The sequence below is a fragment of the Tachysurus vachellii genome, chromosome 7, assembly GCF_030014155.1.
Source record: "Tachysurus vachellii isolate PV-2020 chromosome 7, HZAU_Pvac_v1, whole genome shotgun sequence".
Classification (NCBI taxonomy): Eukaryota; Metazoa; Chordata; class Actinopteri; order Siluriformes; family Bagridae; genus Tachysurus; species Tachysurus vachellii.
The window spans coordinates 7,741,596-7,755,269 of record NC_083466.1 but is presented as its reverse complement, the minus strand read 5'-3'; the positions used below and the strand labels follow the sequence as shown (position 1 = coordinate 7,755,269).

The following is a 13,674-nucleotide window of genomic DNA, read 5'->3' as shown; positions in this document are numbered from 1 at the left end:
TCTCTCTTCCTCACTTCATGGACTTTATCCCCAGGAGCTTTAGAAATGGCCAGAATCAAGCTGTCTTTGCTGTTTGCTGGCATTGTGCTTGCCATCATCTTAATGCCAGGTAAGGACAAACCTCATAGTAATGTATCTTTCTTTAGTGATATCATACAACTCCACATACTTACTGTAGCATATTCCAAAATTTGGTTTGTAAAAACAATGCTTAAATCATATTTCATCACATGTAGAACTGGAGATATATAATTTTTTTTTTTTTTTTACTGTACTGAAACAAAAGCCTCCAGAAGTCTTTTAGTAATTGGCTGAGTGTGATTTTCCTTCAAGCCATAAAGATCTAAAGGGACCAACTGGGGGTGCAGACGTATGGCACATAATGTCATAATGTTAACTGTACAGACCATTTTGAACCCCTTCATCTTTTTTACAACAAGGTGGCAATTAAAGTTGCAGCCTTCAGGCGCACAGCCCGTGCTCTTTGTAGTTTAACAGGTGCCCTTGTAGGGGGCTACAGTTGCAGTAAGCCCATTTGCACAGCACTAAAAGCTCCTGTGGACATTAAACTGTAGGACGTGGCTCAGGTTTCACAAAGAGGGAAAGTTCTTGTGTTTAAGTGCTGATTAGCAAATCTGCATTTCCTTCCTTTGGAACATCTGACAGATTATTTGTAACTATTGTCAGATTTTCTTGTGGCTGGTCCATTGGGGCACCCAGAAAAAGAAGACGGTAAGTGGTTATTTTAAACCTAACTGTGGACTGATCACTATAAATAAATATTGCTATAATATTGCTATTTCTGTATTCTTATATAGAAATATTATAGGCATTTTAAAAAATATCTATTTTTTTTATATCACTAAAAATCATGGATGCTGTCACTGCCATGTTATTTGCATTTGATGCCTATGTAATGAATCAGTTATTGTACATTATTATGTTATTTGTGGATTTAGTAGCTGAGTTTTCTGAAGAGAAGCCATTAGCCCTGAAGAAGCTGACACGCAATAAGAGGAATGCTGTTGCTTACTACAGACAATTACCGGAATTTTGGGCCTGGTATAAGTACTACATGGACACCCACAACCAGGAGGGGGTGAGTAATATAATACATTATATAAATCAACTAAGACCACGTTCACACTGCAGGTAAAAGTGGCCCAAATCTGTTTTTTTGGGGTCAAGTGACCAGGTCAGACTTCTTCAGGAGTAGTGTGAACACTCAAATCTAGCCCAGATCTGATTTTTTCAAATCAGATTCAGTCCACTTCCATATGTGGTTCTGAATCAGACCCAAATCTGATTTTTTCCAATGTGGCCGCAGTGTGAACAACCAAGGCGGATTTGATGCGACTTTTACGTCAATCTACATCGACATCTGTCACAATTATGCGCCGGCGAGTACGCACACAAACGTGACTACGCCTACAAAATGGATCAAATAATCAAAAGTTGCCCTCGACATCCGAAAATTTTCAAAACACTGCGTCTCTGTGCTGCCATTACACAAACATTTAGAAAGAAAAGCGAAAATGCTTACTTCCTCCATAACCTCGCCAACTTTAGCGCAACGGCGTGCTGCGTGTGACGTCATTGTTATTGTTCGTTTGCGCATGCGGTCAGTTCGAAACAGCAAACAGTTCACACTGGTATCTGATATAGGCCACATTTTAAAAGGTAATGTGAACTGCCAAACAAAAAAATCTGATCTGAGCAAAATATCCGAATTGAGCATTAAGACTTGCAGTGTGAACGCAGCCTAACAGAGCGGTTGATGAAACATTGTCAGGCAAAAATCTCTCCCGCTCTTGTAAACTACGTTTTCACATCTACAGATTGAGAGTTTGGACCAGCTCTATTTGATCTACCTGCAGCATAAACACAGGGTTGAGGGGGACAATTCCCACGGACATTACCTCACCCACCTGAGTGAGGTCTACAAGGCCTGTGCTAAGTCAGATGACCCTGATTGTATTCCAGAATATACCAGTAAGCCCACAGCTAAGGTTGTTATGCCTGCTGCCTTGAAGCAAGCTACAGTGAATGTGTGTAACCCATATCTTGATCCGTACTGTATCTTTCGTGTTGGTCCTCAAACAGCTTCTGAGGTGCCTCCTCCTGCTCCTCTTTCAGTTAAATCTCCCAGTCCCATTCTGTACCCCTCGCCAATAAAAACTCCATCTGGATACGATTTCTATGCCCCAGCAATGAAACCCTTTCTTTCAAATGAACAGAGAGCTGAGCTGCTCCGGATCTGCAGCCCATCTGATACAGAGTGCTTGCAGTATCACTTGCGTGCTGCTTATGGTTATAGGCCTGCTCTTACCCCAGTGCCTTCCTATGCTTACCTGGGATGTGACCCCTCTAAAGATCCTTACTGCAGGCCCACATTGATAGCCAATACTCCATCAGGTCTGCATCATATATACCCTCATTGCAACCCTGCTGTTGACCCTCTCTGTGTCAGTAATATAGCACCAGCTGGCCAAAGTGCAGAGGAGGCTCCTAAGGAGCAGTACTGCAACCCACTGTTTGAAAAGGGGTGCAACCCACTCTCTGCTAATAGGCTAGTCACAGTTAAGGCTCCTGTGCTGCAGTATGTGCCACAAGGTGAGCTGACACCCCTTCACCTATCTGCCCTCATGAAACCAGTACTGATTAGCCCACAAGCCCCTCCGGCTTCCCTAGAAGCAGCCAAGAATGTGCAGGATGGCATCATCTTGCCACATCCTGACTGTGATCCTGAGATTGACTACAATTGCCGTTTGCGTCGTGCAGAACCCAAAAACAACAAAAAGACACCCGAGGAACCTAAGGACGAGCTGGAAAGTGGTGATGACGCCAGCAACGCCAATGTAGCACCACAGTACCCGGTCCCACGATTCGAGGATTTCCTGAGGGGATACCTGGGTCACTATAAGAAATAAGAGGACATACCATTATCTGAAAAGCTTTAAACACTCAACCAAGTTGTAGTTTTTCAAAAGGAACTCACAAAAATGTTAATGTGTTCGGCTCAAGAGAGACCTCCTGGTAATGAAGCCAGAACTCTTCAGAAAAGGTGAAGAGGCCTGTGCTTTACAGGAATAATTTCAATACTCAATACTGAATTTATTTGTATTGAAAAATTGTAATTGTACATTATAATTTGAAGTCTAGGTTATGGAGTTCTGTTTATTCCTTTAAATGTACAATACAGCAATCATGTTTGAATTGTGAATGATATTTCATTACAGCCCTTGGAAAATGTTCAGTTTCTTTTTTATATCTTTTTATTTTTTATAACTTTCTGCATGAATAAAACAATTATTAAGTCAAAATAGTGTGGCTGCAGATAACCTTGATTTCAGATAACCTTGATTTCAGTGTATTAATGACTTACAATTACTATTGTCATCTGTAACACATGATTTCAAACAATTTCATTCTAAAATAAATTGGTATTAATAAAATGTCCTCAGCAAATAATACAATGTCTACAATAAAGTTTAGCTGCACCTGTGACAAGAAATCTCCAGAAACAATCCTGGAGTGTGATGCTAATGCGTATCCATCACACCATCAAACACCATCACACAATCTTCTAGTTAAGAATTTAGCTTCATTAGATCTTTTGCTAATCTTGTCTCTTATCTGCCAATAGATCCTCTGAATTCATAAAATTAAATCTATAGCATTTTAAGATAGCAAGAAATCATCAGTTGCAAGATATCTGTCTTGGATATTGTGTTAAAACCGATTCAAGGCGTATTTTTAATTAAACAAAGCCTTTAATTAAATAGACGTCAGACGTTCGTTGCCTCATTGTATATGTAGCTTAATTTCTTTGAATAGGTAAAACCATTGGCTAAAAAAAGCCATCCTTTCTCTTTAAAATTAATATATAAAAAACTGAAAAACAGATACAACATTTCGCCTGTAAAGGACACTCATTCTTCTTTGTGTTTTTATGTTTTGGAGGTGTTAGGAATATGGTAAAACGTAACTGATAGGTAGCTTCAAGGCAAGCTGTGGCCTATGTGTCATAATGTCTCATCATAAACACCTACCCACACCAAATAGATCATTTATCATGATAAAGAAAAGTATGGAACTATTTTCACTCCCTCAAGGAATACCATTCCCCACCTACTCTTACTTGAATAAATCTTTCTCTTAAAAATTCTTTATCCATTCTTTCATTCTTTTTGTCAACCCTAACATATTGCAGTTGATCAGTACACCATCTCCACACCATGTCATATGCCTTCTCGAAATCAAAGAATATTGTTACCATTGGTTCTTTTCAACGTTCAGCTTTTCTTGTTATCCTTTCATGATTCAGTCCTGGGTCCATCATTTCTCTCCTTCCTAAAGCAACTCTGAGACTGTGACACAAACCCTCTACTTTTTAGATAGTATTTTAATCTCTCTGTTATCATTTTTTCATATAATCTTACCCATGTGAGATGTTCAGGCTATTGGCCTGAAGCTATTCTGATTACGTTCTTCTTTCCCTGGTTGACTGATAGGTATTACAGCAAAGCCTTCCATCGTCTGGTTATTGTTCCTTTTTCCATATTTTATTATTCAATCCTAAAATATACATCAATGATCCATCTAGCTGGGAATGAGATTAGTTATGCAAAATTTTACATATTTAACTAATCTCATTCTTTCCTGGTGCAGTTGGCCTTTCACCACTTAATACTCTTTTTAGTTCACCTATTATAACTGGGGTAACTTCCCTTCTCATGTTCACTTGACTGTATTCTTGCCTTGCACTTTTCCTACCTTTTTCTGAGCTATTTATTTTAATGAAACCATGGATTTTCTCTTTCTTGCTTCATTTACCCTTATCATACACCTCATGTCTCTTACTAGGAGAATTGTTGTGAGACGCTGGCATGTACGGGATGTTGTGAGACACTGGCATGTAAGGGATGGAGTTGCAGGAATCTTCCTACGCCCTGATACTGGTTCTCAGCAAATAAATAACAATAAATATAAAGGTACACCACAACCAATTATTAACTTATCAGTCAGAAGACAGACGGAAATAGATAATATAAAGAGAAGGAAAAATAGGGAAAGGAAAGAGAAATGTAAGGTAAATAAACAAAGGAAAATTGATGTAAAAATACAAAAGGTTGAAGAGTTGGTTGAAGAGTTGAAAGATTTGAATATGAGTGTTTAGAAGAAGACACCGAGGGATCAGACGCTGTACCTAGACAGCTGGAAGAAGATTCCAAAAGAAAAGAAGATTATAATGCATTATGTGTTATTATGTTTTATTTTCAGACGTCCAAGAGAACTCTGAATTGCTTTTCTTTTTCTTATAATCATGTATTCTCCTGTAATAGAGTTGATAAGATTAATATTGCTTATTTTGACTGTAAACTTAAATGAAAAGCTGTTTCTTGTAGTGAAAGCTTATGAAGCCTACTGTGTATTTGCTGGGAGTAATCTTTAACGCTTGCTGTCGAATTCCAGGGCGAGAGAAAGCTTCAGTCATATATAATCACAGCCTGACAGTTTCAGGAGTTCAGTTTTAACTGCAACCATATAACCATATATAGAAGTGTTGACCTTGAGAATAGAGAAAAAAGACATTAGTAGCACACAGAGTCACCGACGAGATATGTTTGGGAGATGAGAAATGGTTGGGGAACGAGATGGGGATAAAACCCGACAGCCAAATCCAACTGGCAACAGTAATGATACAGAATGTATAAAAGCTCGCCTTGAATCACATTGTGTGTGCATTCTAGTGTAGACAGCCTCAGTGCATGTTATACTCTGGGTGCGTCATAGAACCAACGCAAGTTTACACTTAGAGAGTGTTTCTTGGTTTGTTATAATCTTTGCATCTTAATAACTTTTACTTATTCTAATACTGTTTGGAGGAGTTTTTATTTGTAAATTTCTTTTTATTTTACATATATTACACACATCTATCTGTATTACACTACTTTTAATAAAAACAAGGCCTCCCATTGTGAGGATCCTGAAAAGACAAAAAGGTCTAAGTCTGCCTATTTCATTTAAAGATTCGAACGATAGATTAGGTAGAAGAACTTGAAGAGGATCCTTTGTTAGAAGACCGAGAGGACTTCGAAGGACACCTGCGTTCAAGGTAAGACCAACTTTGATAGTTGATCTTGTGTTTTCAACACTAACCTGTGCAAACTAGGACACATCCTTTAGATTTCCTACGCAATCCGAAAACATGTGTCACTAAGGGACATCAGCATGCCAGCATTCTCTCTTAGCCCTTTTAACTTCCTTCCATATTACTTTCTGTGTTCTATACATCTATATTTCAATTATTTGTATAATGCTTTTAACAATTCACTGTCTTAAAACAGATAAACATAAATACAGAACCTGGATAAAAAAAAAAAAACATTTTAAATTAAGTTACTATTTATCTCTACCATCTATCCCTAATGAGCAAGCCGGAGGTGATGGTGGCAAGGAAAAACTCCCTGAGATGACATGAGGAAGAAACCTTGAGAGGAACCAGACTCAGAAGTGAACCTCATCCTCTGAATCAGTTTATTTCTCCATTATTCCCTTAATTCATTCCACTCTGCTTTCTCAAAATATCACATACTTCTCATGCAAATTTATTCCTGTCTGTTTTTTCATTAATATTTTACATCTTACTGAATAATAGTCGCTTGCTATTTCCTTTGAGACTAATGTAAGGTCTCTAGTTGTTATTACCTGTTGTTATATTAATTTGTGTTAATTAAAGACTTCTCCATTATTCAGAAAAACAATCACTTTCTCCTCTAACAGATTCTCAGTTTTTGATGATTTATATCCTTTCTTCCTCCTCACAGAAAGGGTAATGCTAGCATTAAAATCTCCACAACCAACAAAATGTTCCTATCTGCTCATTGTTTTCTAGTTTGTCAGTCACTAATTTCTGGAATATTAAATTATAATTGTTGATTGATGACCAATACTCCTTTGTTACACCACACTTTTACTACTATGTATTTTTAATCAAACCCTATTCCCAGAACTGAATATCTTTTTTTATATCTTGTTTAGTTAATGTTTAATTTAGTTAATTTATATACTTATAGTTCCCAATGACATTGTAGACAAAACAAAATCCAAATTTGGTTTAAACAATGTTTCTTGAACACAATGTTTGTGATATTTGGCATATCTATAATAAGCTCTTTAATTTTGCTGAGCGTGATGGGAGCGAAAACTTATGGACTACTTCGTAGTCTGTTAACCCCTGAAAGGCCAGCGGATAAATCGTTCCAGCAAGTAGTGGACATTTTAAATGAACATTTGAGCCCCAAACCTTTACTAATTGCGGAAAGATTCAGATTCCACAAGCGGAACCAAGCTAAAGGAGAAAGTGTTTCCGAATACATAGCTGAGTTACGCCGATTGTCAGAGCATTGTCAGTTCGGAGCTGGGCTGGCAGATGCATTAAGAGACAGACTTGTTTGTGGTATGCATAATGAAAGTACACAAAAAAGACTGCTGACAGAAAAAGATTTGACGCTCGATCGTGCATTGAACATTGCAATATCCATGGAGACTGCAGCAAAAGATGCATTAGAATTGCAACAAAAATCAATAGAATGTGCAACAAATAAACTGGCACTGAAATCGGAAAGAAAACAAAAATGCTATCGCTGTGGAAAAATGTCTCATGATGCAAATGACTGCTGGTTCAAGGATAAAGAGTGTAGAAGATGCCATAAAAAGGGGCACATCGAGAGAGCATGCAAAATGGATAAACAGAAGGTACAGAAAGACAGAATGTACAAAGTGAAACGTAAATCTGCCACTGTACATCAAGTAACTGAAAATGAAGCGAACACAAGTTCAGATACTGATGATCTCTCATGCCTGGAACTGTACAGTATTAAAGAGACAGATCGAAGAGTTATTTGGCTTACGCCAGAAGTATCAGGTGTTAAACTCAAGATGGAGTTAGACACTGGATCTGCCTTATCGGTCATCTCAGCAGCTGATTACAAACGACTGTTTTCAAAAATACCACTGCAACAGACATCAGTGATATTAAAGACTTATACTGGTGAAAAAGTGTCTCCAAAAGGAAAATTACCAGTAACTGTGAATTACAAAGAAAATCAGCAACAGCTCAACCTGTATGTACTGGAAAATGGAGGGCCTGCATTGTTCGGACGTGAATGGCTGAGGAAAATACCTCTGGACTGGCACGCAATAAAAAACTTGGATATGTCCCAGCAAATTACAAACAAAGAGACACAAATTACTTTAACGCAAATTGTACAAAATGCAGAAGCTGTGTTTCGGAAAGGGATAGGAACACTTAAAGGAATAAAAGGGACTCTGGAGTTAAAAGAAGACACTTCTCCAAAATTCTTTAAAGCCCGCCCAGTCCCATATGCAATTCGTCCCAAGGTGGAGGCAGAGCTGGATCATTTGGAAAGAACAGGAATCCTGACTAAAATTGAACGGAGTGAATGGGCAACGCCCATAGTTCCTGTGATCAAAAAGGGTAAGACAGGGGATGTGCGTATTTGTGGGGACTTTAAAGTGACCGTTAATCCAGCTCTTCATGTAGTACAGTATCCCCTGCCACGCATTGAAGATATTTTCGCATCCTTGTCCAGGGGAGAACACTTCTCAAAAATTGACCTGGCCAAAGCATACCTCCAGATGGAGATGGATGAGCAATCCAAGAAATTCTTGACCATCAACACACATAAAGGGCTCTATCAGTACAACCGTCTTGTTTTTGGAATTGCATCAGCCCCTGCCTTGTGGCAGAGAGCGATGGACCAGGTGCTGCAGGGTATTCCAGGAACGCAGTGTTACCTGGACGATATCATTGTAACAGGGAAGGACGATGCAGATCACCTCCAAAACTTACAACGTGTGCTGACTCGACTGTGTGAGTATGGACTAAGAGCTAACAAAGAGAAATGTGAGTTCTTCAAGTCTCGGATTTCTTATTGTGGTCATGTGATAGACAAAGATGGTCTACACAAGTCACAGGACAAAATCGAAGCTGTGTTAAATGCACCACACCCACAGAATGTGTCTCAACTCCGATCATATCTCGGACTTGTGAACTATTATCACAAATTTCTTCCAAACCTCTCGACCGTGCTACACCCATTGAATACACTGTTGCAAACAAGAACACAGTGGAAATGGTCAGACAGTTGCGAACAAGCTTTTCAGAAGACCAAGATGCTCATAACTTCTGATATAGTGCTGACTCATTTCGATCCATCCATACCCATCAGGCTGGCATGTGACGCATCGCCGTATGGAATTGGCGCTGTGCTGTCACACAAGTTTCCAGAAGGCACAGAAAAACCGATAGCCTTTGCATCGAGATCACTAACGGCAGCAGAACGTAACTACGCACAAATAGACAGAGAAGCACTTAGCCTTGTGTGGGGTGTAAAAAAGTTCCACCATTACCTGTATGGTCAAAGATTCACCCTGATCACGGACCATCAGCCCTTGGTCTCGATCTTTAATGTGCGGAGGGGTGTCTCAGCGATGGCCTCAGCTAGGCTGCAGCGTTGGTCACTCTTCTTGGGTGCTCACCAATATGATATTGAGTACAAAGGCACCAAACTACATGGTAACGCGGATGGCTTGTCACGTCTGCCTCTGAAGTCAACAGACGAGTCACATAGTGTGGATCCAGCTGACGTGTTTCACACCACAATTGTGAGTCAGTTACCTGTAACAAATGCCACTATTCAGAAAGAAACCCGTAATGACCCCACATTGTCCAAAGTCTATGACATCACAGTTCTCGGGTGGCCAGCACACGGCAACTCACTGTATCCAGCATTCTCAGCGAGAAGAGAACAGCTTTCTGTGTGTCAAGGAACGCTGATGTGTGGATTAAGAGTTGTCGTTCCCTCCAAATTGCGTAGTAAGATGTTGGACACGTTACATGAAGGGCATTTGGGCACAGTAAAAATGAAGAATCTTGCACGTAGTTATATGTGGTGGCCGGGAATCGACAAGCAGATTGAGGATCTGGCAAAGGCTTGTCCTGGATGTCAACGGACCCAGAACTCTCCACCATTAGCTCCTTTGCATCCCTGGGAATGGCCGTCAACACCATGGCAACGAGTGCACGTTGACTTTGCTGGTCCATTTAGGGACTCCATGTTCTTGATCGCCGTGGACGCACATTCTAAATGGCCTGAAGTTGTTCCGATGAAGACAACCACATCTGAAAACACTGTTTCGGTATTGAGAACAATATTCTCCAGGAATGGGTTGCCAGAGCAGATATGCACAGATAATGGACGACAGTTCGTCTCAGACGAGTTTCGGAAATTCATGAAGCTGAATGGAGTCAAACACATCACTTCTGCGCCATACCATCCTGCCACTAATGGCTTGGCGGAAAGGTTTGTGCAGACTTTCAAGAAAGCAATAAAAGCAATGGACAATGACAGCATTTCGCTACAACACAAAATAGACAACTTTCTTTTCATGTACAGGAATGCAGCACACGCCACGACAGGCCAAACACCAGCGATGATGTTCCTTAAAAGAAACTTAAGATCTCGCTTGGATCTCATCAGACCAAATGTTCGACGTGACGTGGAAAATAAACAATTTGAGCAGATAAAGGACAGACCTACAAGAAATTTCCGAGTTGGACAAGAGGTCTTAGCACGCGACTACAGACTGGAAAAGCACTTTAAATTCTTGCCCATTGTAATATTACTACCATTAGGTGTGATTTTCTGACTGAGTAGTTAGATCTTGCCTCACCTTTCTGCTGTCAGTTTTTTTTGTATCCAAATGATGTTCTGATGCTATTAATTCAGTCTTTTTGCTTTTTGACTGTTCACCTCTCTGGGTCCCACTCTCACTCACTCATTCATTTTCTACCGCTTATCCGAACTATCTCGGGTCACGGGGAGCCTGTGCCTATCTCGGGCGTCATTGGGGATCAAGGCAGGAGTGCCAACCCATCACAGGGCACACACACACACTCTCATTCACTCACGCAATCACACACTACGGACAATTTTCCAGAGATGCCAATCAACCTATCATGCATGTCTTTGGACCGGGGAGGAAACCAGAGTACCCGGGAGGAAACCCCCGAGGCACGGGGAGAACATGCAAACTCCACACACACAAGGTGGAGGCGGGAATCGAACCCCCAACCCTGGAGGTGTGAGGCGAACGTGCTAACCACTAAGCCCCCCAATTCTGGGTCCCAATTTTTCTTTTATCTACCATCATCATTTCATCCTTCACATTTCATCCAGCTTGCTCCTTGCTGTATTCCTGGGCCCCACACTGTCTTCCACACTTATCCTTGTCTTTCTCTTGCCTGTTTCTGAAAATAAGTGTATTCATCAGTATTATCAGCCCATCTCTCCTCTTATTGAACCAGAAAAAACTCACACTAAACTGAATGAATGTTCATTTCATTTAAGACCAACAAGTCAGTGACTTGTTTCTTTAGGTAAGGGTCATTTTCTTTCATTCTATGGCATGGTCCTTCACAACCCACAATTTAACATAGTCAGAAAAAAGCTTCCACGGAAATCACATTTTACACAGGCAGGACTTAAGTGTTGTAAAAATTAATTATTACAGGGATGTAAAGAAGAACAAGATTTGTTCAAAACACTGATTCGTTAATGACGGATACACCACTAATGCAAAGAAAGAGATCCACAAATTATAAAAATTCATTTTAGTGAAACTCCTGACATATATTTTGGGATTGTATTCTATTTATTTTGTAAATCTTTACATTTATTTGTGGATCATTATCTATTTAATTGGAAATATGAAACCGTTCTCACCCCATAAAAAATGGAGATGACACGAGTAAGTAATCTCTAGAGGAATCAGACTCAAAAGGGAATTCATCCTCATCTGCCAGACGCTAGATAGCGAGATGAAAAATGATTACTCTTTTGAAATCCCAAATGATTTTTTGCAGCCTCAAATATGTTTTTGCTGCCAGGGACACCTTTTACTGTTAAAATTCATGCACCCTGCTCAGCGTATACTTATTAACATAATCCATCTATTCAAATACATTAATGTGAACAATGTTTTGTCTATTTAATAGATTCATACAGTCCCCACCCCACCAAAATTTACAGCAACATGCTGAATTCTAGTTTAGGAGTAAAACCATTAAATTCAAGTGACCAGTCAAATACAAGTGACTCCACTTGAACAAGGTTTTTATGATGGAGATAACTCTGGATTAGAGCATCTGCTAAATGCTGGAAAGCAAAAGCAAACATTAAATAATTATAACATAATACTATAATAGCGTTAATAATGGTGGGTATAAGAAACAAAGTCATAGACCCTCTAGCTATGCTTCAGGGAGCCCATTTTGCCTTACATCACACCTGCAATGCCTTGATGCAGAAGGACAGCCATGGACCGGTCTAACATTTCTCATTTTATTAAAAATATTTGAAAAGATTATTTATCAACAATTATATAAATATCTTAATCAATTAAACATATTATCTCCTTATCAATCAGGTTTTCGTTCCGGGTACTCTACTACAAGTGCTTTACTCAAATTCACTAACGATGTATTCTCCTACTGTGATAAGAATCAATGCACCGGTGCTATATTTCTTGACCTCTCCAAGGCTTTTGACTTGGTAGATCACTACTTGCTCTTGGACAAGCTTAAATCCATAGGTTTTAATAGAAATGCTCTCTCATGGTTCAATGTTTATCTCCATAACAGACGTCAGTTTATTTAATTCAAAGATGCACAGTCTGATGAATGTATTATGGAAAAAGGTGTGCCACAGGGTTCTATCCTTGGCCCCCTTCTTTTTTCTATTTTTGTTAATGATCTCCCGCAAGTGTGTAATAATTGTCAAGTACATCTATATGCAGATGATACTGTTGTCTATTTTTCAAGCTCCAACTCATTTCTTCTTCAGAACAAATTACAAGCAGATTTTAAATCAGTTCAAAATTGGCTTAAAAGTAACCTCTTAAAACTCAATATGAAAAAATCATCATGTATGCTCTTTGGTACTCATCATTCTCTTAAATCTGCTGAACTTAACCTGTATTTTGATAATGGTACCCCAGGGACAAAAGAGACCTCTGTTAAATATCTGGGAATTTGGCTTGATCCAGAATTAAATTTCAAACCACACATTGATTACATAATAAAACGAACATACTCTTGTTTAATGCCTCTATACAGGTCATCAAATTGTTTTACATTTAGAGTACGAAAAAAGATAATTACCCAATTAATCTTACCAATTATTGATTATGCAGATATAGTTTACCAAAACACGTACAATGTAAATCTTAAACCACTCGATGTTCTATTTAATAATCTGTGTAGGTTCATTTTAAAGTGCCCATATACTGTAGAACTCATCATTGCCAATTATATAATCAGCTTAACTGGTTGCTGCCTGATAAAAGACGACAGTATCACTGGCTTCAATTTATTTTTAAATGCATCTATTTGAATTTACCACCATATTTGAAAAGATTTTTTGTACAATATACTCCAACTTATTTTCTTCGACACTCTCAATGTCTGACTTTTATTGTTCCTGTTATGTGCAAAGTAGTCGGCCGGAGGTCCTTCTGTTTTAATGCTCCTTCAGACTGGAATAATCTGCCTCCAACTGGGAGATCTAATACTACTTTAGGCTCCTT

General features: G+C 39.1%; 2 protein-coding genes across 2 annotated transcripts; both read left to right on the top strand.

Annotated features, from left to right (window-relative positions):
* The first annotated feature begins 45 nt into the window (after nt 1-45).
* and2 (actinodin2) lies at nt 46-3,024 on the top strand. Its single transcript, XM_060873609.1, has 3 exons — nt 46-109; nt 960-1,099; nt 1,839-3,024. Exons 1-3 carry the CDS (start codon nt 46-48, stop codon nt 2,928-2,930), a joined length of 1,296 nt encoding a protein of 431 aa, XP_060729592.1. The 3' UTR covers nt 2,931-3,024.
* A 4,173-nt stretch (nt 3,025-7,197) lies between these two features.
* LOC132848116 (uncharacterized protein K02A2.6) lies at nt 7,198-10,737 on the top strand. Its single transcript, XM_060873608.1, has one exon. It carries the CDS (start codon nt 7,198-7,200, stop codon nt 10,735-10,737), a length of 3,540 nt encoding a protein of 1,179 aa, XP_060729591.1.
* The last annotated feature ends 2,937 nt before the right edge of the window (nt 10,738-13,674 follow it).